Source organism: Pan troglodytes, chromosome 14 (assembly GCF_028858775.2).
Source record: "Pan troglodytes isolate AG18354 chromosome 14, NHGRI_mPanTro3-v2.0_pri, whole genome shotgun sequence".
In the NCBI taxonomy this organism is placed as follows: Eukaryota; Metazoa; Chordata; class Mammalia; order Primates; family Hominidae; genus Pan; species Pan troglodytes.
Window position 1 is genome coordinate 62,777,580 of NC_072412.2, and position 26,201 is coordinate 62,803,780.

Below are 26,201 nucleotides of genomic sequence, written 5' to 3' on the forward strand. Positions count from 1 at the left end.
ACAGTAGAGAAAGAGGTGGGAAAATCACTTTATGGTGGAGAAACCTAATCAACACTGCCCCAGCCAGGTGACCAGGACTAATAGCAGCAGTGATAAGCCGGCTTGATGGTGTGTACTCTAGACAGGATGGGATGGGAATGGCGCTTTCCCGCTGCAATCTTCCTTACAAAAACATATAATTCCAGTCAGATCACAAGGAATACATCACACGAACTTCAGGAGGGGACATCCCACAATATATGTGATCAGTATTCAAAGTGTCAAGGTCATCAAAAACAAGGCAAGTGTGAGAAACCGTCGCAGCCAAGGGGAACCGTGACGAATTGTAAGGTGGTACCCTGGATGGGGTCTTGGGACAGAAAAGGTATGTGAGGTGAAAACATAGCAAAACCTCACTTCAACAACATATACAACCCCAAAAAAATAATTGGCCCGGCATGGTGGCTTGCGCCTGGGGTCCCAGCTACTCGGGAGGTGGAGCGGGAAGGACGGCTTGAGCTCAGGCCTTCCAAACAAGCCTGGGCACATAGCGAAACCTCGTCTCTCCAAAAAATCCGAAAATTGTCCCGATGTGGTGGCGCTCACCTGTAGTCCAGCTACTCCGGAGGCCGAGACAGGAGAATCACTTGAACTGATTCTCCTATCTCAGCCCCCCAAGTAGCCGCAGCGAGCCGAGATGGCACCGCTGCACTCCAGCCTGGGCTACAGAGCAACAAACCGTCTCTGTAAAAAAAAAACAACAAGGATGCAAACCAACCAAATAACCCACTGCGGGATTCCCCTCCAGTGTCCTGCTGTGTTTCCCGCTGTCTTCCTCCACCCGTGTGTGCAGCCACAGCAATAAAAGCCAGTGGTGTGGGTCTCACACGCATCTCCAGCCCCGTCGCCATCGCGCTGAGCTCGACTCTTTTTACAAAAGGCCACCTGACAACCTCACTTGGCAGTTCAAAAGCCCCTTCAGCCAGATGTGCGCAAGCCAAGCTCCGCAACTTCCCATTCAGAGCAGGTTCTCGGTCCACCTCTGCCTGAATGAACGGGCGGGCTACCAAGGCCGCAGTCTCTTCCTCAAGGGCTGTCCACACTGGGTCTGGCTTTCTCTGGGAAATTTCTCTCCCACCAGGGAACTTTCTCCTCCTCTACCTCCCTCAGTCTCAGTCTAACAGCACCCTGCGCCCAACCCCGAGGGCTGCAATAGCCTTCTTGCCTCTCCTGACTTAATTCTGCGGACCCTGGGTTGGCGCTCCCTCACAGCCAGGCTGGTCGTTTCTGAAATGTTAACCCGCTGCCGGACACCGTTCCACGGTTTTCCGCTGCCTTGGAACAAGACCAGCTCCTGCGCGGAGCCTGCCTCCACCTCGCACCACCTCTGGGCCTGGACTTGGCCTCCGGTCCATTGCCAGAATGTGCCGGGCTCCCTTCCAGTCCGGGCCTCAGCACACCCTCTTCACTCCCTTTCCTTTCTCCCTGCCTCTCCCAACCCGGTTCAGGTTGACTAATTTCAAATTTTATGTTCCAGATTTCAGCCCAGATATCCCCCCTTTGGATGCTTTCCTTCACCGTGCTCAGATCTAAGCTAATCGCATCTTCCTATCAGCCGCTTTCCGGGCACCACACCCCATTGTGCTGACACTCAAAGGCCATTATGCAATTTGTCCCTCGATGATTAGATTAATCAATCAACCACGGGCGTCTAGAAATGGCGGCATCTCAGAAGGGCCCCATTTGACTGGCAGGGGACTGGCCCAATGCGCCTCGCAAGCCCAGCCAGGCCCGCCCCAGCCGGCCCCCCTCTGACGACGCCTGTCCCTTACGCGACTGCCTTGCTGCCATATAAGAGGGACCGCGCTCGGCCTCCAGCAGTCGGCTTTCTGCTGGGCTCGGAGCCAGAACCTGCTGCGTGCTCCCTCCAGACTCCCTGGCTGCGGGTGGGCTACCTCAGAGCTACAGCGGTGAACCTGTGGACACCTCCGACTCCTCGGGCCTCTCTTCGTCGAAGAGTCTCCTGATTTTCAGATCTCCGGAGCCAGCTGTGGGAAGATCAGGTGTGTGTCTGGGAGTCCCGGAGGGGTGGACAGATCTTGGGTGGGTGCAGCTGGGGACAGAATCCTCATTCCCCTAGAAAGGCCACGGCCATCCCCCTGCCTTGTCACCTCTGTCTTCCTAAATCCGTTCTTGCTCTCTTGTTTTCCTCCCCAGCCCCTCCCGCCGATTGCTCATGGAGGAACCAAGGCCTTCGAAGCGACTTCGCTCCATGGCCCCTAATCAAGGTACATCAAACGCCTGCCACTCTCTTTTTGATTTCGTTTGTTCCCCAATTCTTCCCCAATTGTTTGAATTCAAACTCAATCGAGCATTCTCTGTTTCACCTTCTCCTAGCCTGCCTCAACCTGGGCTGGTTGTTGGAAGTCAGCTCCCAGGTTCCACATCCTCTGGCAAATTCCCTTCCCTCTTTCGAACTGTAATCCCATTTCCCAAATCTGAGATTTGCTGTTGTTGTCGCTGTTTCCTTCTGTTTCGTTTTGTATTACTGTTTCTCCGAAGCAGAGCGAGTCCTCACGCTACGTCTTGATCTGTGATAAACCGGTACTTCCACCTTGTTCTTTCCCGGAGGAGTTGGAATTTTACGGCTGTTGCCACGTTGTTCTCCAAAACATTTCCCTTCCTACGCTGAGTGTCCTAAATCTTTTAATCTTGTCTAGTTTGACAGATGCATAACAATAAAGCATCCACTGAAAGCAAATTCTTTAACATCTTGCTGGTCTGAAACATCTTCATTCTCCCCTCCCAGATTCTTTAGTGAAACTTTGGTTGGACAGGACATTTTAGGTGGGAAATTCATTTCCCTTGAAATTTCGAAGACATTTTCTGTTATGTTCTAGACTGAACTGCTGCTTTTGAGATGTCTGATTTTTGAGACATGTGGAATCCTAGCCCTTTCCATGTGACTTTTCCTTTCTCTGTCTCCCGCTCCCTACAATCTTTTAGAATCTTCTCTTTTTCCTCAGCACTCTGAAATTTTGTGGTGAAATGTCTCAGCCACAACATACCTCTAATTCTCTTATATTTCCTCCTTCTTTCCATCATTTTAGGTTTTTGCTTTGTTCTGTGGGAGATCTTCTCAACTTCATTCTCCAATTTCCATGGAGAGTTTTGTTTCTTCTCTGACAATTTTAACTTCAAAAATCCCTCTTTTCTCTGAGTATTTATTTTTAAAAGTATCCTATAACTGCTTGATGGGTAAAATTCCTTCTATCTCTCTCTGCTCACGCTCTGCTTCTCTTTTAGCCTCAGGTGGGCCTCCTCCAGAGCCAGGCTGCTGTGTTGCGGACCCTGAAGACTCCGTGGAAGCAGATGGGCCCGCACAGCCAGCCCAACCCGCAAAACCCATCGCTTACGTGAAACCCTTCAGATGGCAGCCCCCAGCTCGCCCAGAGTCACCCCGTCCTGCAGAGAGAGGCCGGCGCCGGGGAGGAAGCCGGCGGCCAGGGCGAGGCCGTGGCAGAAGGGCTGGGCCCCGCGGGGACGCTGGCCAGAGACAGGGGGCAGAAGGCGTGATGGGACCGGACGTGCACATCCCACTGGACCACCATGGAGAGCCAGGCCACCAGGGGGAACCGGAAATCACGGAGACCGCAGCCTTCTCTCTTTCTGAAACAGGTCCTCTGCCTGGAACTGTGCAGGAAGGCCCTGGCCCCGACGTGGCGCAACCTGAGCTGGGGTTTCAGGAGCCGCCCACTGCTCCTGGGCCTCAGGCTGTTGACTGGCAACCCGCGTTGACCCTCTATCCCTGCATCGGGTTTAGGGCTCTGGGTGACTCAGCTGTTTTACAAGTCATTCAAACCCCCCACGGCACCTATGTGCAAGGGGTCCCAGTGTTCCTCACCGACATTGCATATTGACCACTATCCGCCACCCACGTTGTTCCCAGCCTCCCTTTCTTCCACCTGGACGTTCCCCCCAGCCCCACTTCTGCTCCACTCCTCCCCCGACTGGACCTGAAGCCTGAGCTTCCCCTGAACTTAGAGTAGGCAACTTGCAATATGCAAGCTGCCAAACCCCCTTTCTGTACAAGGCGATTGGAATGGAACTGTCATGTACAGTGAAAGTACACGTCACGTGTTTCAGCCAAGAAAGAGCCAAACCAGACGACCGGGAGGAAGTGGGATGCAACAAGGATCCGTAAGCATGGATATAGGAAACTGTATTCTTAAGTCCAGAGGAGTACGATTCTGGAAAAAGGATCGATGACCTAGAATTAAAATTCCAGAAGACACTCATATAGACATGTGGGGCATGCGAAAATTCAGAAGGAGCTAGAAGTTACTAAAGTTCTTGTCTAGTGCCTGGAGACGATAGACTGGCTGAATATAAGAGCGATAAAACTCTAGACTGACACATTTTTAAGTCTCAACGTGGGTACCCTTTGGGAACCACTAAATGAATTGGAATAGAAGGTAAAATTTCAAACAGATTGAGGAAAAAGTGGATCAAAGGACATTTGATGAATCAGACAAAAGGTGTCGGGGTGGTGGGAGGGAGGTTAACGGAAACAAGGAGAGTGCATGACTCACTGGAACCGCTAAATGAGGAATCAGTGATTTGACGGCAGTGTCCTTGGCTTCCTCCTGGCTTTAATGGGAATATTTTAAATGTTTCACCATTAACCAAGATGTTTGCTGTAAGTTTCTCATAGATGTTTAAGTTGAGTTAGTTCCCATCTTTTCAGAGTTTGATAAATGTTGTATTATGAATTTTTGTATGTTGTATTTTATTAAGTAGCCTCTTATTGGCTGGTTTTCACTCCTTTGTAAACGTCCAAATAAAATACAGATAACTTTTTACATCAAAGATTTTCCTCTTGTGTATTCAATCCTTCTAAATAAACCTTTCTCTTCGGACTTATTTTATACAACAGTTCTTTCACTAAACTTTCACAAATCGCAAATATAAAATGTGTTTACTAAAAGCAGAAAGGAAGGTAGAAAAATGGCTCCAGTCTCTGTTCTCCATTCATATCGCATCTCTCCCCATAGTCACACAAGTCTACACCAACAAACGTACACATTAAGAGCATCGTTTGTGGCTCGCTTTTACAAACACCTGGCGTGCCATGTGCCAGGGGTCCTGCTGAAGTGACTATAAGGTCCAGGCAGGCAACACAGGTGTGGTCAGGAGCAGAGCCTCTGTGGAGTCCGTGCGTCTCCAAACTAGGAACAGGCGACTTCGTATTGAAGCATGGCATGGATCACAATGAGCACTGTGCAGTGGGAGCTGCTTCTTGGCTTGCCATTGGGGTCTGTCATCCATAAGCCAGAAAGCCCCCTTGCAGTCATCCCACGCACATGTGCCACTCTCTTCCTGCTGTATATCTGTCTGGAAAGAGGCACAGGTTTTACATTCCGCAGGTGGCGGTCTGCTGATACGCCACTTCCAGGACACTTCTACCACCAGAATGCTTCACTAAACATGTGTACGTGGAGTAAGACAGGGTCTCATTCAGTCATCCAGGCTGGAGTGCAGTGGTGCAATCACAGCTCACTGCAGCCCGCACCTCCTCAGCTCAGGTGATCCTCCAACATCAGGTTGCCAAATAGCTCAGACTGCAGGCAGGCACCAAGACCCCTTGGTAATTCCTCCGGGTTTATTTATTCATTTATTTATTTATTTATTTATTTATTTATTTATTTTGAAACAGACTCTCACTCTTTCACCCACGCTGGAGCGCGGTGGCTTCGGCTCACTGAGAACTCCATCCCCGGGATGGAAGCGATTCTCATGTCTCGCCCTCATAAAAATAGAAAAATTAGCCAGGCATGGTGGTGGGCCACTGTAGTCCCAGCTGCTCAGGAGGCTGAGGCGGGAGAATCCTTTGAACCCAGGAGGCGGAGGTTGCAGTGAGCCCAGATTGCGCCATTGCAGTGATCCGAGGTCATGCTATTGCACTCCAGCCCGGGTGACGGGAGCAAAACTTTGTCTCAAAATGGAAAAAAGAGAGAGAGAAGTTATCCCAATAAGAAAGATAAACGTTTTGAAGAGAAACTTCACAGAAGAATCTATGGGTTTGGTCAGTGAGCGCACGAAATCCCAATAAGGATGAGAATATGCAAATAAGCATGGAGCATCCTGTGGTGCCAGGAAGAAAGGAGCCGCCCAAAACCAAACAAAACCAAAAGCCACAGCGATGGGAGGTTGACAAAGGGACACGGAAGCCAACTAAAGGAGCTCCCGGTGGCCAAAGCTGGCGACATTCAGTAACAAAGTAATTAACTAAATAATTAATAATTAAATAGTTGAGTAAAATATCTGACAAAATAATTAGTTCAATTATTAAATAATTCATCCCCTGAAGTATTGGAGTGTAAACCAAAGCATACAATAGGTGTCCATAAGTCCATACGGATATAAATAAGTGACTAAATAAACAACCATGTGGGGGAGAATGGGAAAATCCTCCACACAGGAGAACTCCACAGAATTTCGGTAGCTATTCCCCTGCACGGAGATAAAGCAAAACTTCCCTTTTATTTAAGTATAGGCCACAGGTAGCGACTTCCAAAAAGTACAGTAGAGAAAGAGGTGGGAAAATCACTTTATGGTGGAGAAACCTAATCAACACTGCCCCAGCCAGGTGACCAGGACTAATAGCAGCAGTGATAAGCCGGCTTGATGGTGTGTACTCTAGACAGGATGGGATGGGAATGGCGCTTTCCCGCTGCAATCTTCCTTACAAAAACATATAATTCCAGTCAGATCACAAGGAATACATCACACGAACTTCAGGAGGGGACATCCCACAATATATGTGATCAGTATTCAAAGTGTCAAGGTCATCAAAAACAAGGCAAGTGTGAGAAACCGTCGCAGCCAAGGGGAACCGTGACGAATTGTAAGGTGGTACCCTGGATGGGGTCTTGGGACAGAAAAGGTATGTGAGGTGAAAACATAGCAAAACCTCACTTCAACAACATATACAACCCCAAAAAAATAATTGGCCCGGCATGGTGGCTTGCGCCTGGGGTCCCAGCTACTCGGGAGGTGGAGCGGGAAGGACGGCTTGAGCTCAGGCCTTCCAAACAAGCCTGGGCACATAGCGAAACCTCGTCTCTCCAAAAAATCCGAAAATTGTCCCGATGTGGTGGCGCTCACCTGTAGTCCAGCTACTCCGGAGGCCGAGACAGGAGAATCACTTGAACTGATTCTCCTATCTCAGCCCCCCAAGTAGCCGCAGCGAGCCGAGATGGCACCGCTGCACTCCAGCCTGGGCTACAGAGCAACAAACCGTCTCTGTAAAAAAAAAACAACAAGGATGCAAACCAACCAAATAACCCACTGCGGGATTCCCCTCCAGTGTCCTGCTGTGTTTCCCGCTGTCTTCCTCCACCCGTGTGTGCAGCCACAGCAATAAAAGCCAGTGGTGTGGGTCTCACACGCATCTCCAGCCCCGTCGCCATCGCGCTGAGCTCGACTCTTTTTACAAAAGGCCACCTGACAACCTCACTTGGCAGTTCAAAAGCCCCTTCAGCCAGATGTGCGCAAGCCAAGCTCCGCAACTTCCCATTCAGAGCAGGTTCTCGGTCCACCTCTGCCTGAATGAACGGGCGGGCTACCAAGGCCGCAGTCTCTTCCTCAAGGGCTGTCCACACTGGGTCTGGCTTTCTCTGGGAAATTTCTCTCCCACCAGGGAACTTTCTCCTCCTCTACCTCCCTCAGTCTCAGTCTAACAGCACCCTGCGCCCAACCCCGAGGGCTGCAATAGCCTTCTTGCCTCTCCTGACTTAATTCTGCGGACCCTGGGTTGGCGCTCCCTCACAGCCAGGCTGGTCGTTTCTGAAATGTTAACCCGCTGCCGGACACCGTTCCACGGTTTTCCGCTGCCTTGGAACAAGACCAGCTCCTGCGCGGAGCCTGCCTCCACCTCGCACCACCTCTGGGCCTGGACTTGGCCTCCGGTCCATTGCCAGAATGTGCCGGGCTCCCTTCCAGTCCGGGCCTCAGCACACCCTCTTCACTCCCTTTCCTTTCTCCCTGCCTCTCCCAACCCGGTTCAGGTTGACTAATTTCAAATTTTATGTTCCAGATTTCAGCCCAGATATCCCCCCTTTGGATGCTTTCCTTCACCGTGCTCAGATCTAAGCTAATCGCATCTTCCTATCAGCCGCTTTCCGGGCACCACACCCCATTGTGCTGACACTCAAAGGCCATTATGCAATTTGTCCCTCGATGATTAGATTAATCAATCAACCACGGGCGTCTAGAAATGGCGGCATCTCAGAAGGGCCCCATTTGACTGGCAGGGGACTGGCCCAATGCGCCTCGCAAGCCCAGCCAGGCCCGCCCCAGCCGGCCCCCCTCTGACGACGCCTGTCCCTTACGCGACTGCCTTGCTGCCATATAAGAGGGACCGCGCTCGGCCTCCAGCAGTCGGCTTTCTGCTGGGCTCGGAGCCAGAACCTGCTGCGTGCTCCCTCCAGACTCCCTGGCTGCGGGTGGGCTACCTCAGAGCTACAGCGGTGAACCTGTGGACACCTCCGACTCCTCGGGCCTCTCTTCGTCGAAGAGTCTCCTGATTTTCAGATCTCCGGAGCCAGCTGTGGGAAGATCAGGTGTGTGTCTGGGAGTCCCGGAGGGGTGGACAGATCTTGGGTGGGTGCAGCTGGGGACAGAATCCTCATTCCCCTAGAAAGGCCACGGCCATCCCCCTGCCTTGTCACCTCTGTCTTCCTAAATCCGTTCTTGCTCTCTTGTTTTCCTCCCCAGCCCCTCCCGCCGATTGCTCATGGAGGAACCAAGGCCTTCGAAGCGACTTCGCTCCATGGCCCCTAATCAAGGTACATCAAACGCCTGCCACTCTCTTTTTGATTTCGTTTGTTCCCCAATTCTTCCCCAATTGTTTGAATTCAAACTCAATCGAGCATTCTCTGTTTCACCTTCTCCTAGCCTGCCTCAACCTGGGCTGGTTGTTGGAAGTCAGCTCCCAGGTTCCACATCCTCTGGCAAATTCCCTTCCCTCTTTCGAACTGTAATCCCATTTCCCAAATCTGAGATTTGCTGTTGTTGTCGCTGTTTCCTTCTGTTTCGTTTTGTATTACTGTTTCTCCGAAGCAGAGCGAGTCCTCACGCTACGTCTTGATCTGTGATAAACCGGTACTTCCACCTTGTTCTTTCCCGGAGGAGTTGGAATTTTACGGCTGTTGCCACGTTGTTCTCCAAAACATTTCCCTTCCTACGCTGAGTGTCCTAAATCTTTTAATCTTGTCTAGTTTGACAGATGCATAACAATAAAGCATCCACTGAAAGCAAATTCTTTAACATCTTGCTGGTCTGAAACATCTTCATTCTCCCCTCCCAGATTCTTTAGTGAAACTTTGGTTGGACAGGACATTTTAGGTGGGAAATTCATTTCCCTTGAAATTTCGAAGACATTTTCTGTTATGTTCTAGACTGAACTGCTGCTTTTGAGATGTCTGATTTTTGAGACATGTGGAATCCTAGCCCTTTCCATGTGACTTTTCCTTTCTCTGTCTCCCGCTCCCTACAATCTTTTAGAATCTTCTCTTTTTCCTCAGCACTCTGAAATTTTGTGGTGAAATGTCTCAGCCACAACATACCTCTAATTCTCTTATATTTCCTCCTTCTTTCCATCATTTTAGGTTTTTGCTTTGTTCTGTGGGAGATCTTCTCAACTTCATTCTCCAATTTCCATGGAGAGTTTTGTTTCTTCTCTGACAATTTTAACTTCAAAAATCCCTCTTTTCTCTGAGTATTTATTTTTAAAAGTATCCTATAACTGCTTGATGGGTAAAATTCCTTCTATCTCTCTCTGCTCACGCTCTGCTTCTCTTTTAGCCTCAGGTGGGCCTCCTCCAGAGCCAGGCTGCTGTGTTGCGGACCCTGAAGACTCCGTGGAAGCAGATGGGCCCGCACAGCCAGCCCAACCCGCAAAACCCATCGCTTACGTGAAACCCTTCAGATGGCAGCCCCCAGCTCGCCCAGAGTCACCCCGTCCTGCAGAGAGAGGCCGGCGCCGGGGAGGAAGCCGGCGGCCAGGGCGAGGCCGTGGCAGAAGGGCTGGGCCCCGCGGGGACGCTGGCCAGAGACAGGGGGCAGAAGGCGTGATGGGACCGGACGTGCACATCCCACTGGACCACCATGGAGAGCCAGGCCACCAGGGGGAACCGGAAATCACGGAGACCGCAGCCTTCTCTCTTTCTGAAACAGGTCCTCTGCCTGGAACTGTGCAGGAAGGCCCTGGCCCCGACGTGGCGCAACCTGAGCTGGGGTTTCAGGAGCCGCCCACTGCTCCTGGGCCTCAGGCTGTTGACTGGCAACCCGCGTTGACCCTCTATCCCTGCATCGGGTTTAGGGCTCTGGGTGACTCAGCTGTTTTACAAGTCATTCAAACCCCCCACGGCACCTATGTGCAAGGGGTCCCAGTGTTCCTCACCGACATTGCATATTGACCACTATCCGCCACCCACGTTGTTCCCAGCCTCCCTTTCTTCCACCTGGACGTTCCCCCCAGCCCCACTTCTGCTCCACTCCTGCCCCGACTGGACCTGAAGCCTGAGCTTCCCCTGAACTTAGAGTAGGCAACTTGCAATATGCAAGCTGCCAAACCCCCTTTCTGTACAAGGCGATTGGAATGGAACTGTCATGTACAGTGAAAGTACACGTCACGTGTTTCAGCCAAGAAAGAGCCAAACCAGACGACCGGGAGGAAGTGGGATGCAACAAGGATCCGTAAGCATGGATATAGGAAACTGTATTCTTAAGTCCAGAGGAGTACGATTCTGGAAAAAGGATCGATGACCTAGAATTAAAATTCCAGAAGACACTCATATAGACATGTGGGGCATGCGAAAATTCAGAAGGAGCTAGAAGTTACTAAAGTTCTTGTCTAGTGCCTGGAGACGATAGACTGGCTGAATATAAGAGCGATAAAACTCTAGACTGACACATTTTTAAGTCTCAACGTGGGTACCCTTTGGGAACCACTAAATGAATTGGAATAGAAGGTAAAATTTCAAACAGATTGAGGAAAAAGTGGATCAAAGGACATTTGATGAATCAGACAAAAGGTGTCGGGGTGGTGGGAGGGAGGTTAACGGAAACAAGGAGAGTGCATGACTCACTGGAACCGCTAAATGAGGAATCAGTGATTTGACGGCAGTGTCCTTGGCTTCCTCCTGGCTTTAATGGGAATATTTTAAATGTTTCACCATTAACCAAGATGTTTGCTGTAAGTTTCTCATAGATGTTTAAGTTGAGTTAGTTCCCATCTTTTCAGAGTTTGATAAATGTTGTATTATGAATTTTTGTATGTTGTATTTTATTAAGTAGCCTCTTATTGGCTGGTTTTCACTCCTTTGTAAACGTCCAAATAAAATACAGATAACTTTTTACATCAAAGATTTTCCTCTTGTGTATTCAATCCTTCTAAATAAACCTTTCTCTTCGGACTTATTTTATACAACAGTTCTTTCACTAAACTTTCACAAATCGCAAATATAAAATGTGTTTACTAAAAGCAGAAAGGAAGGTAGAAAAATGGCTCCAGTCTCTGTTCTCCATTCATATCGCATCTCTCCCCATAGTCACACAAGTCTACACCAACAAACGTACACATTAAGAGCATCGTTTGTGGCTCGCTTTTACAAACACCTGGCGTGCCATGTGCCAGGGGTCCTGCTGAAGTGACTATAAGGTCCAGGCAGGCAACACAGGTGTGGTCAGGAGCAGAGCCTCTGTGGAGTCCGTGCGTCTCCAAACTAGGAACAGGCGACTTCGTATTGAAGCATGGCATGGATCACAATGAGCACTGTGCAGTGGGAGCTGCTTCTTGGCTTGCCATTGGGGTCTGTCATCCATAAGCCAGAAAGCCCCCTTGCAGTCATCCCACGCACATGTGCCACTCTCTTCCTGCTGTATATCTGTCTGGAAAGAGGCACAGGTTTTACATTCCGCAGGTGGCGGTCTGCTGATACGCCACTTCCAGGACACTTCTACCACCAGAATGCTTCACTAAACATGTGTACGTGGAGTAAGACAGGGTCTCATTCAGTCATCCAGGCTGGAGTGCAGTGGTGCAATCACAGCTCACTGCAGCCCGCACCTCCTCAGCTCAGGTGATCCTCCAACATCAGGTTGCCAAATAGCTCAGACTGCAGGCAGGCACCAAGACCCCTTGGTAATTCCTCCGGGTTTATTTATTCATTTATTTATTTATTTATTTATTTATTTATTTATTTTGAAACAGACTCTCACTCTTTCACCCACGCTGGAGCGCGGTGGCTTCGGCTCACTGAGAACTCCATCCCCGGGATGGAAGCGATTCTCATGTCTCGCCCTCATAAAAATAGAAAAATTAGCCAGGCATGGTGGTGGGCCACTGTAGTCCCAGCTGCTCAGGAGGCTGAGGCGGGAGAATCCTTTGAACCCAGGAGGCGGAGGTTGCAGTGAGCCCAGATTGCGCCATTGCAGTGATCCGAGGTCATGCTATTGCACTCCAGCCCGGGTGACGGGAGCAAAACTTTGTCTCAAAATGGAAAAAAGAGAGAGAGAAGTTATCCCAATAAGAAAGATAAACGTTTTGAAGAGAAACTTCACAGAAGAATCTATGGGTTTGGTCAGTGAACACACGAAATCCCAATAAGGATGAGAATATGCAAATAAGCATGGAGCATCCTGTGGTGCCAGGAAGAAAGGAGCCGCCCAAAACCAAACAAAACCAAAAGCCACAGCGATGGGAGGTTGACAAAGGGACACGGAAGCCAACTAAAGGAGCTCCCGGTGGCCAAAGCTGGCGACATTCAGTAACAAAGTAATTAACTAAATAATTAATAATTAAATAGTTGAGTAAAATATCTGACAAAATAATTAGTTCAATTATTAAATAATTCATCCCCTGAAGTACTGGAGTGTAAACCAAAGCATACAATAGGTGTCCATAAGTCCATACGGATATAAATAAGTGACTAAATAAACAACCATGTGGGGGAGAATGGGAAAATCCTCCACACAGGAGAACTCCACAGAATTTCGGTAGCTATTCCCCTGCACGGAGATAAAGCAAAACTTCCCTTTTATTTAAGTATAGGCCACAGGTAGCGACTTCCAAAAAGTACAGTAGAGAAAGAGGTGGGAAAATCACTTTATGGTGGAGAAACCTAATCAACACTGCCCCAGCCAGGTGACCAGGACTAATAGCAGCAGTGATAAGCCGGCTTGATGGTGTGTACTCTAGACAGGATGGGATGGGAATGGCGCTTTCCCGCTGCAATCTTCCTTACAAAAACATATAATTCCAGTCAGATCACAAGGAATACATCACACGAACTTCAGGAGGGGACATCCCACAATATATGTGATCAGTATTCAAAGTGTCAAGGTCATCAAAAACAAGGCAAGTGTGAGAAACCGTCGCAGCCAAGGGGAACCGTGACGAATTGTAAGGTGGTACCCTGGATGGGGTCTTGGGACAGAAAAGGTATGTGAGGTGAAAACATAGCAAAACCTCACTTCAACAACATATACAACCCCAAAAAAATAATTGGCCCGGCATGGTGGCTTGCGCCTGGGGTCCCAGCTACTCGGGAGGTGGAGCGGGAAGGACGGCTTGAGCTCAGGCCTTCCAAACAAGCCTGGGCACATAGCGAAACCTCGTCTCTCCAAAAAATCCGAAAATTGTCCCGATGTGGTGGCGCTCACCTGTAGTCCAGCTACTCCGGAGGCCGAGACAGGAGAATCACTTGAACTGATTCTCCTATCTCAGCCCCCCAAGTAGCCGCAGCGAGCCGAGATGGCACCGCTGCACTCCAGCCTGGGCTACAGAGCAACAAACCGTCTCTGTGAAAAAAAAACAACAAGGATGCAAACCAACCAAATAACCCACTGCGGGATTCCCCTCCAGTGTCCTGCTGTGTTTCCCGCTGTCTTCCTCCACCCGTGTGTGCAGCCACAGCAATAAAAGCCAGTGGTGTGGGTCTCACACGCATCTCCAGCCCCGTCGCCATCGCGCTGAGCTCGACTCTTTTTACAAAAGGCCACCTGACAACCTCACTTGGCAGTTCAAAAGCCCCTTCAGCCAGATGTGCGCAAGCCAAGCTCCGCAACTTCCCATTCAGAGCAGGTTCTCGGTCCACCTCTGCCTGAATGAACGGGCGGGCTACCAAGGCCGCAGTCTCTTCCTCAAGGGCTGTCCACACTGGGTCTGGCTTTCTCTGGGAAATTTCTCTCCCACCAGGGAACTTTCTCCTCCTCTACCTCCCTCAGTCTCAGTCTAACAGCACCCTGCGCCCAACCCCGAGGGCTGCAATAGCCTTCTTGCCTCTCCTGACTTAATTCTGCGGACCCTGGGTTGGCGCTCCCTCACAGCCAGGCTGGTCGTTTCTGAAATGTTAACCCGCTGCCGGACACCGTTCCACGGTTTTCCGCTGCCTTGGAACAAGACCAGCTCCTGCGCGGAGCCTGCCTCCACCTCGCACCACCTCTGGGCCTGGACTTGGCCTCCAGTCCATTGCCAGAATGTGCCGGGCTCCCTTCCAGTCCGGGCCTCAGCACACCCTCTTCACTCCCTTTCCTTTCTCCCTGCCTCTCCCAACCCGGTTCAGGTTGACTAATTTCAAATTTTATGTTCCAGATTTCAGCCCAGATATCCCCCCTTTGGATGCTTTCCTTCACCGTGCTCAGATCTAAGCTAATCGCATCTTCCTATCAGCCGCTTTCCGGGCACCACACCCCATTGTGCTGACACTCAAAGGCCATTATGCAATTTGTCCCTCGATGATTAGATTAATCAGTCAACCACGGGCGTCTAGAAATGGCGGCATCTCAGAAGGGCCCCATTTGACTGGCAGGGGACTGGCCCAATGCGCCTCGCAAGCCCAGCCAGGCCCGCCCCAGCCGGCCCCCCTCTGACGACGCCTGTCCCTTACGCGACTGCCTTGCTGCCATATAAGAGGGACCGCGCTCGGCCTCCAGCAGTCGGCTTTCTGCTGGGCTCGGAGCCAGAACCTGCTGCGTGCTCCCTCCAGACTCCCTGGCTGCGGGTGGGCTACCTCAGAGCTACAGCGGTGAACCTGTGGACACCTCCGACTCCTCGGGCCTCTCTTCGTCGAAGAGTCTCCTGATTTTCAGATCTCCGGAGCCAGCTGTGGGAAGATCAGGTGTGTGTCTGGGAGTCCCGGAGGGGTGGACAGATCTTGGGTGGGTGCAGCTGGGGACAGAATCCTCATTCCCCTAGAAAGGCCACGGCCATCCCCCTGCCTTGTCACCTCTGTCTTCCTAAATCCGTTCTTGCTCTCTTGTTTTCCTCCCCAGCCCCTCCCGCCGATTGCTCATGGAGGAACCAAGGCCTTCGAAGCGACTTCGCTCCATGGCCCCTAATCAAGGTACATCAAACGCCTGCCACTCTCTTTTTGATTTCGTTTGTTCCCCAATTCTTCCCCAATTGTTTGAATTCAAACTCAATCGAGCATTCTCTGTTTCACCTTCTCCTAGCCTGCCTCAACCTGGGCTGGTTGTTGGAAGTCAGCTCCCAGGTTCCACATCCTCTGGCAAATTCCCTTCCCTCTTTCGAACTGTAATCCCATTTCCCAAATCTGAGATTTGCTGTTGTTGTCGCTGTTTCCTTCTGTTTCGTTTTGTATTACTGTTTCTCCGAAGCAGAGCGAGTCCTCACGCTACGTCTTGATCTGTGATAAACCGGTACTTCCACCTTGTTCTTTCCCGGAGGAGTTGGAATTTTACGGCTGTTGCCACGTTGTTCTCCAAAACATTTCCCTTCCTACGCTGAGTGTCCTAAATCTTTTAATCTTGTCTAGTTTGACAGATGCATAACAATAAAGCATCCACTGAAAGCAAATTCTTTAATATCTTGCTGGTCTGAAACATCTTCATTCTCCCCTCCCAGATTCTTTAGTGAAACTTTGGTTGGACAGGACATTTTAGGTGGGAAATTCATTTCCCTTGAAATTTCGAAGACATTTTCTGTTATGTTCTAGACTGAACTGCTGCTTTTGAGATGTCTGATTTTTGAGACATGTGGAATCCTAGCCCTTTCCATGTGACTTTTCCTTTCTCTGTCTCCCGCTCCCTACAATCTTTTAGAATCTTCTCTTTTTCCTCAGCACTCTGAAATTTTGTGGTGAAATGTCTCAGCCACAACATACCTCTAATTCTCTTATATTTCCTCCTTCTTTCCATCATTTTAGGTTTTTGCTTTGTTCTGTGGGAGATCTTCTCAACTTCATTCTCCAATTTCCATGGAGAGTTTTGTTTCTTCTCTGACAATTTTAACTTCAAAAATCCCTCTTTTCTCTGAGTATTTATTTTTAAAAGTATCCTATAACTGCTTGATGGGTAAAATTCCTTCTATCTCTCTCTGCTCACGCTCTGCTTCTCTTTTAGCCTCAGGTGGGCCTCCTCCAGAGCCAGGCTGCTGTGTTGCGGACCCTGAAGACTCCGTGGAAGCAGATGGGCCCGCACAGCCAGCCCAACCCGCAAAACCCATCGCTTACGTGAAACCCTTCAGATGGCAGCCCCCAGCTCGCCCAGAGTCACCCCGTCCTGCAGAGAGAGGCCGGCGCCGGGGAGGAAGCCGGCGGCCAGGGCGAGGCCGTGGCAGAAGGGCTGGGCCCCGCGGGGACGCTGGCCAGAGACAGGGGGCAGAAGGCGTGATGGGACCGGACGTGCACATCCCACTGGACCACCATGGAGAGCCAGGCCACCAGGGGGAACCGGAAATCACGGAGACCGCAGCCTTCTCTCTTTCTGAAACAGGTCCTCTGCCTGGAACTGTGCAGGAAGGCCCTGGCCCCGACGTGGCGCAACCTGAGCTGGGGTTTCAGGAGCCGCCCACTGCTCCTGGGCCTCAGGCTGTTGACTGGCAACCCGCGTTGACCCTCTATCCCTGCATCGGGTTTAGGGCTCTGGGTGACTCAGCTGTTTTACAAGTCATTCAAACCCCCCACGGCACCTATGTGCAAGGGGTCCCAGTGTTCCTCACCGACATTGCATATTGACCACTATCCGCCACCCACGTTGTTCCCAGCCTCCCTTTCTTCCACCTGGACGTTCCCCCCAGCCCCACTTCTGCTCCACTCCTGCCCCGACTGGACCTGAAGCCTGAGCTTCCCCTGAACTTAGAGTAGGCAACTTGCAATATGCAAGCTGCCAAACCCCCTTTCTGTACAAGGCGATTGGAATGGAACTGTCATGTACAGTGAAAGTACACGTCACGTGTTTCAGCCAAGAAAGAGCCAAACCAGACGACCGGGAGGAAGTGGGATGCAACAAGGATCAGTAAGCATGGATATAGGAAACTGTATTCTTAAGTCCAGAGGAGTACGATTCTGGAAAAAGGATCGATGACCTAGAATTAAAATTCCAGAAGACACTCATATAGACATGTGGGGCATGCGAAAATTCAGAAGGAGCTAGAAGTTACTAAAGTTCTTGTCTAGTGCCTGGAGACGATAGACTGGCTGAATATAAGAGCGATAAAACTCTAGACTGACACATTTTTAAGTCTCAACGTGGGTACCCTTTGGGAACCACTAAATGAATTGGAATAGAAGGTAAAATTTCAAACAGATTGAGGAAAAAGTGGATCAAAGGACATTTGATGAATCAGACAAAAGGTGTCGGGGTGGTGGGAGGGAGGTTAACGGAAACAAGGAGAGTGCATGACTCACTGGAACCGCTAAATGAGGAATCAGTGATTTGACGGCAGTGTCCTTGGCTTCCTCCTGGCTTTAATGGGAATATTTTAAATGTTTCACCATTAACCAAGATGTTTGCTGTAAGTTTCTCATAGATGTTTAAGTTGAGTTAGTTCCCATCTTTTCAGAGTTTGATAAATGTTGTATTATGAGTTTTTGTATTTTGTATTTTATTAAGTAGCCTCTTATTGGCTGGTTTTCACTCCTTTGTAAACGTCCAAATAAAATACAGATAACTTTTTACATCAAAGATTTTTCTCTTGTGTATTCAATCCTTCTAAATAAACCTTTCTCTTCGGACTTATTTTATACAACAGTTCTTTCACTAAACTTTCACAAATCGCAAATATAAAATGTGTTTACTAAAAGCAGAAAGGAAGGTAGAAAAATGGCTCCAGTCTCTGTTCTCCATTCATATCGCATCTCTCCCCATAGTCACACAAGTCTACACCAACAAACGTACACATTAAGAGCATCGTTTGTGGCTCGCTTTTACAAACACCTGGCGTGCCATGTGCCAGGGGTCCTGCTGAAGTGACTATAAGGTCCAGGCAGGCAACACAGGTGTGGTCAGGAGCAGAGCCTCTGTGGAGTCCGTGCGTCTCCAAACTAGGAACAGGCGACTTCGTATTGAAGCATGGCATGGATCACAATGAGCACTGTGCAGTGGGAGCTGCTTCTTGGCTTGCCATTGGGGTCTGTCATCCATAAGCCAGAAAGCCCCCTTGCAGTCATCCCACGCACATGTGCCACTCTCTTCCTGCTGTATATCTGTCTGGAAAGAGGCACAGGTTTTACATTCCGCAGGTGGCGGTCTGCTGATACGCCACTTCCAGGACATTTCTACCACCAGAATGCTTCACTAAACATGTGTACGTGGAGTAAGACAGGGTCTCATTCAGTCATCCAGGCTGGAGTGCAGTGGTGCAATCACAGCTCACTGCAGCCCGCACCTCCTCAGCTCAGGTGATCCTCCAACATCAGGTTGCCAAGTAGCTCAGACTGCAGGCAGGCACCAAGACCCCTTGGTAATTCCTCCGGGTTTATTTATTCATTTATTTATTTATTCATTTATTTATTTTGAAACAGACTCTCACTCTTTCACCCACGCTGGAGCGCGGTGGCTTCGGCTCACTGAGAACTCCATTCCCGGGATTGAAGCGATTCTCATGTCTCGCCCTCATAAAAATAGAAAAATTAGCCAGGCATGGTGGTGGGCCACTGTAGTCCCAGCTGCTCAGGAGGCTGAGGCGGGAGAATCCTTTGAACCCAGGAGGCGGAGGTTGCAGTGAGCCCAGATTGCGCCATTGCAGTGATCCGAGATCATGCTATTGCACTCCAGCCTGGGTGACGGGAGCAAAACTTTGTCTCAAAATGGAAAAAAGAGAGACAGAAGTTATCCCAATAAGAAAGATAAACGTTTTGAAGAGAAACTTCACAGAAGAATCTATGGGTTTGGTCAGTGAACACACGAAATCCCAATAAGGATGAGAATATGCAAATAAGCATGGAGCATCCTGTGGTGCCAGGAAGAAAGGAGCCGCCCAAAACCAAACAAAACCAAAAGCCACAGCGATGGGAGGTTGACAAAGGGACACGGAAGCCAACTAAAGGAGCTCCCGGTGGCCAAAGCTGGCGACATTCAGTAACAAAGTAATTAACTAAATAATTAATAATTAAATAGTAGAGTAAAATATCTGACAAAATAATTAGTTCAATTATTAAATAATTCATCCCCTGAAGTATTGGAGTGTAAACCAAAGCATACAATAGGTGTCCATAAGTCCATACGGATATAAATAAGTGACTAAATAAACAACCATGTGGGGGAGAATGGGAAAATCCTCCACACAGGAGAACTCCACAGAATTTCGGTAGCTATTCCCCTGCACGGAGATAAAGCAAAACTTCCCTTTTATTTAAGTATAGGCCACAGGTAGCGACTTCCAAAAAGTACAGTAGAGAAAGAGGTGGGAAAATCACTTTATGGTGGAGAAACCTAATCAACACTGCCCCAGCCAGGTGACCAGGACTAATAGCAGCAGTGATAAGCCGGCTTGATGGTGTGTACTCTAGACAGGATGGGATGGGAATGGCGCTTTCCCGCTGCAATCTTCCTTACAAAAACATATAATTCCAGTCAGATCACAAGGAATACATCACACGAACTTCAGGAGAGGACATCCCACAATATATCTGATCAGTATTCAAAGTGTCAAGATCATCAAAAACAAGGCAAGTGTGAGAAACCGTCGCAGCCAAGGGGAATCGTGACGAATTGTAAGGTGGTACCCTGGATGGGGTCTTGGGACAGAAAAGGTATGTGAGGTGAAAACATAGCAAAACCTCACTTCAACAACATATACAACCCAAAAAAATAATTGGCCCGGCATGGTGGCTTGCGCCTGGGGTCCCAGCTACTCGGGAGGTGGAGCGGGAAGGACGGCTTGAGCTCAGGCCTTCCAAACAAGCCTGGGCACATAGCGAAACGTCGTCTCTCCAAAAAATCCGAAAATTGTCCCGATGTGGTGGCGCTCACCTGTAGTTCAGCTACTCCGGAGGCCGAGACAGGAGAATCACTTGATTCTCAGCCCCCCAAGTAGCCGCAGCGAGCCGAGATGGCACCGCTGCACTCCAGCCTGGGCTACAGAGCGACAACCCGTCTCTGTAAAAAAAAAAAAAAAACAAGGATGCAAACCAACCAAATAACCCACTGCGGGATTCCCCTCCAGTGTCCTGCTGTGTTTCCCGCTGTCTTCCTCCACCCGTGTGTGCAGCCACAGCAATAAAAGCCAGTGGTGTGGGTCTCACACGCATCTCCAGCCCCGTCGCCATCGCGCTGAGCTCGACTCTTTTTACAAAAGGCCACCTGACAACCTCACTTGGCAGTTCAAAAGCCCCTTCAGCCAGATGTGCGCAAGCCAAGCTCCGCAACTTCCCATTCAGAGCAGGTTCTCGGTCCACCTCTGCCTGAATGAACGGGCGGGCTACCAAGGCCGCAGTCTCTTCCTCAAGGGCTGTCCACACTGGGTCTGGCTTTCTCTGGGAAATTTCTCTCCCACCAGGGAACTTTCTCCTCCTCTACCTCCCTCAGTCTCAGTCTAACAGCACCCTGCGCCCAACCCCGAGGGCTGCAATAGCCTTCTTGCCTCTCCTGACTTAATTCTGCGGACCCTGGGTTGGCGCTCCCTCACAGCCAGGCTGGTCGTTTCTGAAATGTTAACCCGCTGCCGGACACCGTTCCACGGTTTTCCGCTGCCTTGGAACAAGACCAGCTCCTGCGCGGAGCCTGCTCCACCTCGCACCACCTCTGGGCCTGGACTTGGCCTCCGGTCCATTGCCAGAATGTGCCGGGCTCCCTTCCATTCGGGCCTCAGCACACCCTCTTCACTCCCTTTCCTTTCTCCCTGTCTCTCCCAACCCGGTTCAGGTTGACTAATTTCAAATTTTATGTTCCAGATTTCAGCCCAGATATCCCCCCTTTGGATGCTTTCCTTCACCGTGCTCAGATCTAAGCTAATCGCATCTTCCTATCAGCCGCTTTCCGGGCACCACACCCCATTGTGCTGACACTCAAAGGCCATTATGCAATTTGTCCCTCGATGATTAGATTAATCAATCAACCACGGGCGTCTAGAAATGGCGGCATCTCAGAAGGGCCCCATTTGACTGGCAGGGGACTGGCCCAATGCGCCTCGCAAGCCCAGCCAGGCCCGCCCCAGCCGGCCCCCCTCTGACGACGCCTGTCCCTTACGCGACTGCCTTGCTGCCATATAAGAGGGACCGCGCTCGGCCTCCAGCAGTCGGCTTTCTGCTGGGCTCGGAGCCAGAACCTGCTGCGTGCTCCCTCCAGACTCCCTGGCTGCGGGTGGACTACCTCAGAGCTACAGCGGTGAACCTGTGGACACCTCCGACTCCTCGGGCCTCTCTTCGTCGAAGAGTCTCCTAATTTTCAGATCTCCGGAGCCAGCTGTGGGAAGATCAGGTGTGTGTCTGGGAGTCCCGGAGGGGTGGACAGATCTTGGGTGGGTGCAGCTGGGGACAGAATCCTCATTCCCCTAGAAAGGCCACGGCCATCCCCCTGCCTTGTCACCTCTGTCTTCCTAAATCCGTTCTTGCTCTCTTGTTTTCCTCCCCAGCCCCTCCCGCCGATTGCTCATGGAGGAACCAAGGCCTTCGAAGCGACTTCGCTCCATGGCCCCTAATCAAGGTACATCAAACGCCTGCCACTCTCTTTTTGATTTCGTTTGTTCCCCAATTCTTCCCCAATTGTTTGAATTCAAACTCAATCGAGCATTCTCTGTTTCACCTTCTCCTAGCCTGCCTCAACCTGGGCTGGTTGTTGGAAGTCAGCTCCCAGGTTCCACATCCTCTGGCAAATTCCCTTCCCTCTTTCGAACTGTAATCCCATTTCCCAAATCTGAGATTTGCTGTTGTTGTCGCTGTTTCCTTCTGTTTCGTTTTGTATTACTGTTTCTCCGAAGCAGAGCGAGTCCTCACGCTACGTCTTGATCTATGATAAACCGGTACTTCCACCTTGTTCTTTCCCGGAGGAGTTGGAATTTTACGGCTGTTGCCACGTTGTTCTCCAAAACATTTCCCTTCCTACGCTGAGTGTCCTAAATCTTTTAATCTTGTCTAGTTTGACAGATGCATAACAATAAAGCATCCACTGAAAGCAAATTCTTTAACATCTTGCTGGTCTGAAACATCTTCATTCTCCCCTCCCAGATTCTTTAGTGAAACTTTGGTTGGACAGGACATTTTAGGTGGGAAATTCATTTCCCTTGAAATTTCGAAGACATTTTCTGTTATGTTCTAGACTGAACTGCTGCTTTTGAGATGTCTGATTTTTGAGACATGTGGAATCCTAGCCCTTTCCATGTGACTTTTCCTTTCTCTGTCTCCCGCTCCCTACAATCTTTTAGAATCTTCTCTTTTTCCTCAGCACTCTGAAATTTTGTGGTGAAATGTCTCAGCCACAACATACCTCTAATTCTCTTATATTTCCTCCTTCTTTCCATCATTTTAGGTTTTTGCTTTGTTCTGTGGGAGATCTTCTCAACTTCATTCTCCAATTTCCATGGAGAGTTTTGTTTCTTCTCTGACAATTTTAACTTCAAAAATCCCTCTTTTCTCTGAGTATTTATTTTTAAAAGTATCCTATAACTGCTTGATGGGTAAAATTCCTTCTATCTCTCTCTGCTCACGCTCTGCTTCTCTTTTAGCCTCAGGTGGGCCTCCTCCAGAGCCAGGCTGCTGTGTTGCGGACCCTGAAGACTCCGTGGAAGCAGATGGGCCCGCACAGCCAGCCCAACCCGCAAAACCCATCGCTTACGTGAAACCCTTCAGATGGCAGCCCCCAGCTCGCCCAGAGTCACCCCGTCCTGCAGAGAGAGGCCGGCGCCGGGGAGGAAGCCGGCGGCCAGGGCGAGGCCGTGGCAGAAGGGCTGGGCCCCGCGGGGACGCTGGCCAGAGACAGGGGGCAGAAGGCGTGATGGGACCGGACGTGCACATCCCACTGGACCACCATGGAGAGCCAGGCCACCAGGGGGAACCGGAAATCACGGAGACCGCAGCCTTCTCTCTTTCTGAAACAGGTCCTCTGCCTGGAACTGTGCAGGAAGGCCCTGGCCCCGACGTGGCGCAACCTGAGCTGGGGTTTCAGGAGCCGCCCACTGCTCCTGGGCCTCAGGCTGTTGACTGGCAACCCGCGTTGACCCTCTATCCCTGCATCGGGTTTAGGGCTCTGGGTGACTCAGCTGTTTTACAAGTCATTCAAACCCCCCACGGCACCTATGTGCAAGGGGTCCCAGTGTTCCTCACCGACATTGCATATTGACCACTATCCGCCACCCACGTTGTTCCCAGCCTCCCTTTCTTCCACCTGGACGTTCCCCCCAGCCCCACTTCTGCTCCACTCCTCCCCGGACTGGACCTGAAGCCTGAGCTTCCCCTGAACTTAGAGTACGCAACTTGCAATATGCAAGCTGCCAAACCCCCTTTCTGTACAAGGCGATTGGAATGGAACTGTCATGTACAGTGAAAGTACACGTCACGTGTTTCAGCCAAGAAAGAGCCAAACCAGACGACCGGGAGGAAGTGGGATGCAACAAGGATCAGTAAGCATGGAAATTAGGAAACTGTATTCTTAAGTCCAGAGGAGTACGATTCTGGAAAAAGGATTGATGACCTAGAATTAAAATTCCAGAAGACACTCATATAGACATGTGGGGCATGCGAAAATTCAGAAGGAGCTAGAAGTTACTAAAGTTCTTGTCTAGTGCCTGGAGACGATAGACTGGCTGAATATAAGAGCGATAAAACTCTAGACTGACACATTTTTAAGTCTCAACGTGGGTACCCTTTGGGAACCACTAAATGAATTGGAATAGAAGGTAAAATTTCAAACAGATTGAGGAAAAAGTGGATCAAAGGACATTTGATGAATCAGACAAAAGGTGTCGGGGTGGTGGGGGGGAGGTTAACGGAAACAAGGAGAGTGCATGACTCACTGGAACCGCTAAATGAGGAATCAGTGATTTGACGGCAGTGTCCTTGGCTTCCTCCTGGCTTTAATGGGAATATTTTAAATGTTTCACCATTAACCAAGATGTTTGCTGTAAGTTTCTCATAGATGTTTAAGTTGAGTTAGTTCCCATCTTTTCAGAGTTTGATAAATGTTGTATTATGAATTTTTGTATTTTGTATTTTATTAAGTAGCCTCTTATTGGCTGGTTTTCACTCCTTTGTAAACGTCCAAATAAAATACAGATAACTTTTTACATCAAAGATTTTTCTCTTGTGTATTCAATCCTTCTAAATAAACCTTTCTCTTCGGACTTATTTTATACAACAGTTCTTTCACTAAACTTTCACAAATCGCAAATATAAAATGTGTTTACTAAAAGCAGAAAGGAAGGTAGAAAAATGGCTCCAGTCTCTGTTCTCCTTTCATATCGCATCTCTCCCCATAGTCACACAAGTCTACACCAACAAACGTACACATTAAGAGCATCGTTTGTGGCTCGCTTTTACAAACACCTGGCGTGCCATGTGCCAGGGGTCCTGCTGAAGTGACTATAAGGTCCAGGCAGGCAACACAGGTGTGGTCAGGAGCAGAGCCTCTGTGGAGTCCGTGCGTCTCCAAACTAGGAACAGGCGACTTCGTATTGAAGCATGGCATGGATCACAATGAGCACTGTGCAGTGGGAGCTGCTTCTTGGCTTGCCATTGGGGTCTGTCATCCATAAGCCAGAAAGCCCCCTTGCAGTCATCCCACGCACATGTGCCACTCTCTTCCTGCTGTATATCTGTCTGGAAAGAGGCACAGGTTTTACATTCCGCAGGTGGCGGTCTGCTGATACGCCACTTCCAGGACATTTCTACCACCAGAATGCTTCACTAAACATGTGTACGTGGAGTAAGACAGGGTCTCATTCAGTCATCCAGGCTGGAGTGCAGTGGTGCAATCACAGCTCACTGCAGCCCGCACCTCCTCAGCTCAGGTGATCCTCCAACATCAGGTTGCCAAGTAGCTCAGACTGCAGGCAGGCACCAAGACCCCTTGGTAATTCCTCCGGGTTTATTTATTCATTTATTTATTTATTTATTTATTTTGAAACAGACTCTCACTCTTTCACCCACGCTGGAGCGCGGTGGCTTCGGCTCACTGAGAACTCCATTCCCGGGATTGAAGCGATTCTCATGTCTCGCCCTCATAAAAATAGAAAAATTAGCCAGGCATGGTGGTGGGCCACTGTAGTCCCAGCTGCTCAGGAGGCTGAGGCGGGAGAATCCTTTGAACCCAGGAGGCGGAGGTTGCAGTGAGCCCAGATTGCGCCATTGCAGTGATCCGAGATCATGCTATTGCACTCCAGCCTGGGTGATGGGAGCAAAACTTTGTCTCAAAATGGAAAAAAGAGAGAGAGAAGTTATCCCAATAAGAAAGATAAACGTTTTGAAGAGAAACTTCACAGAAGAATCTATGGGTTTGGTCAGTGAGCACACGAAATCCCAATCAGGATGAGAATATGCAAATAAGCATGGAGCATCCTGTGGTGCCAGGGAGAAAGGAGCCGCCCAAAACCAAACAAAACCAAAAGCCACAGCGATGGGAGGTTGACAAAGGGACACGGAAGCCAACTAAAGAAGCTCCCGGTGGCCAAAGCTGGCGACATTCAGTAACAAAGTAATTAACTAAATAATTAATAATTAAATAGTTAAGTAAAATATTTTACAAAATAGTTAGTTCAATTATTAAATAATTCATCCCCTGAAGTATTGGAGTGTAAACCAAAGCATACAATAGGTGTCCATAAGTCCATACGGATATAAATAAGTGACTAAATAAACAACCATGTGGGGGAGAATGGGAAAATCCTCCACACAGGAGAACTCCACAGAATTTCGGTAGCTATTCCCCTGCACGGAGATAAAGCAAAACTTCCCTTTTATTTAAGTATAGGCCACAGGTAGCGA

At 49.6% G+C, this 26,201-nt stretch overlaps 4 protein-coding genes across 4 annotated transcripts; all 4 read left to right on the forward strand.

The window, feature by feature from the left end:
* Window positions 1-2,215: 2,215 nt before the first annotated feature.
* Window positions 2,216-3,899, forward strand: LOC134808220 (proline-rich protein 20E). Its single transcript, XM_063792640.1, has 2 exons — window positions 2,216-2,267; window positions 3,286-3,899. The coding sequence occupies exons 1-2, from the start codon at window positions 2,216-2,218 to the stop codon at window positions 3,897-3,899; spliced, it is 666 nt and encodes a 221-aa protein (XP_063648710.1).
* A 4,877-nt stretch (window positions 3,900-8,776) lies between these two features.
* On the forward strand, window positions 8,777-10,460 carry LOC134808221 (proline-rich protein 20E). Its single transcript, XM_063792641.1, has 2 exons — window positions 8,777-8,828; window positions 9,847-10,460. The coding sequence occupies exons 1-2, from the start codon at window positions 8,777-8,779 to the stop codon at window positions 10,458-10,460; spliced, it is 666 nt and encodes a 221-aa protein (XP_063648711.1).
* A 4,877-nt stretch (window positions 10,461-15,337) lies between these two features.
* On the forward strand, window positions 15,338-17,021 carry LOC134808222 (proline-rich protein 20E). Its single transcript, XM_063792642.1, has 2 exons — window positions 15,338-15,389; window positions 16,408-17,021. Exons 1-2 carry the CDS (start codon window positions 15,338-15,340, stop codon window positions 17,019-17,021), a joined length of 666 nt encoding a protein of 221 aa, XP_063648712.1.
* Window positions 17,022-21,878: 4,857 nt separating this feature from the next.
* On the forward strand, window positions 21,879-23,562 carry LOC134808223 (proline-rich protein 20E). The gene is made up of 2 exons (XM_063792643.1): window positions 21,879-21,930; window positions 22,949-23,562. The coding sequence occupies exons 1-2, from the start codon at window positions 21,879-21,881 to the stop codon at window positions 23,560-23,562; spliced, it is 666 nt and encodes a 221-aa protein (XP_063648713.1).
* The last annotated feature ends 2,639 nt before the right edge of the window (window positions 23,563-26,201 follow it).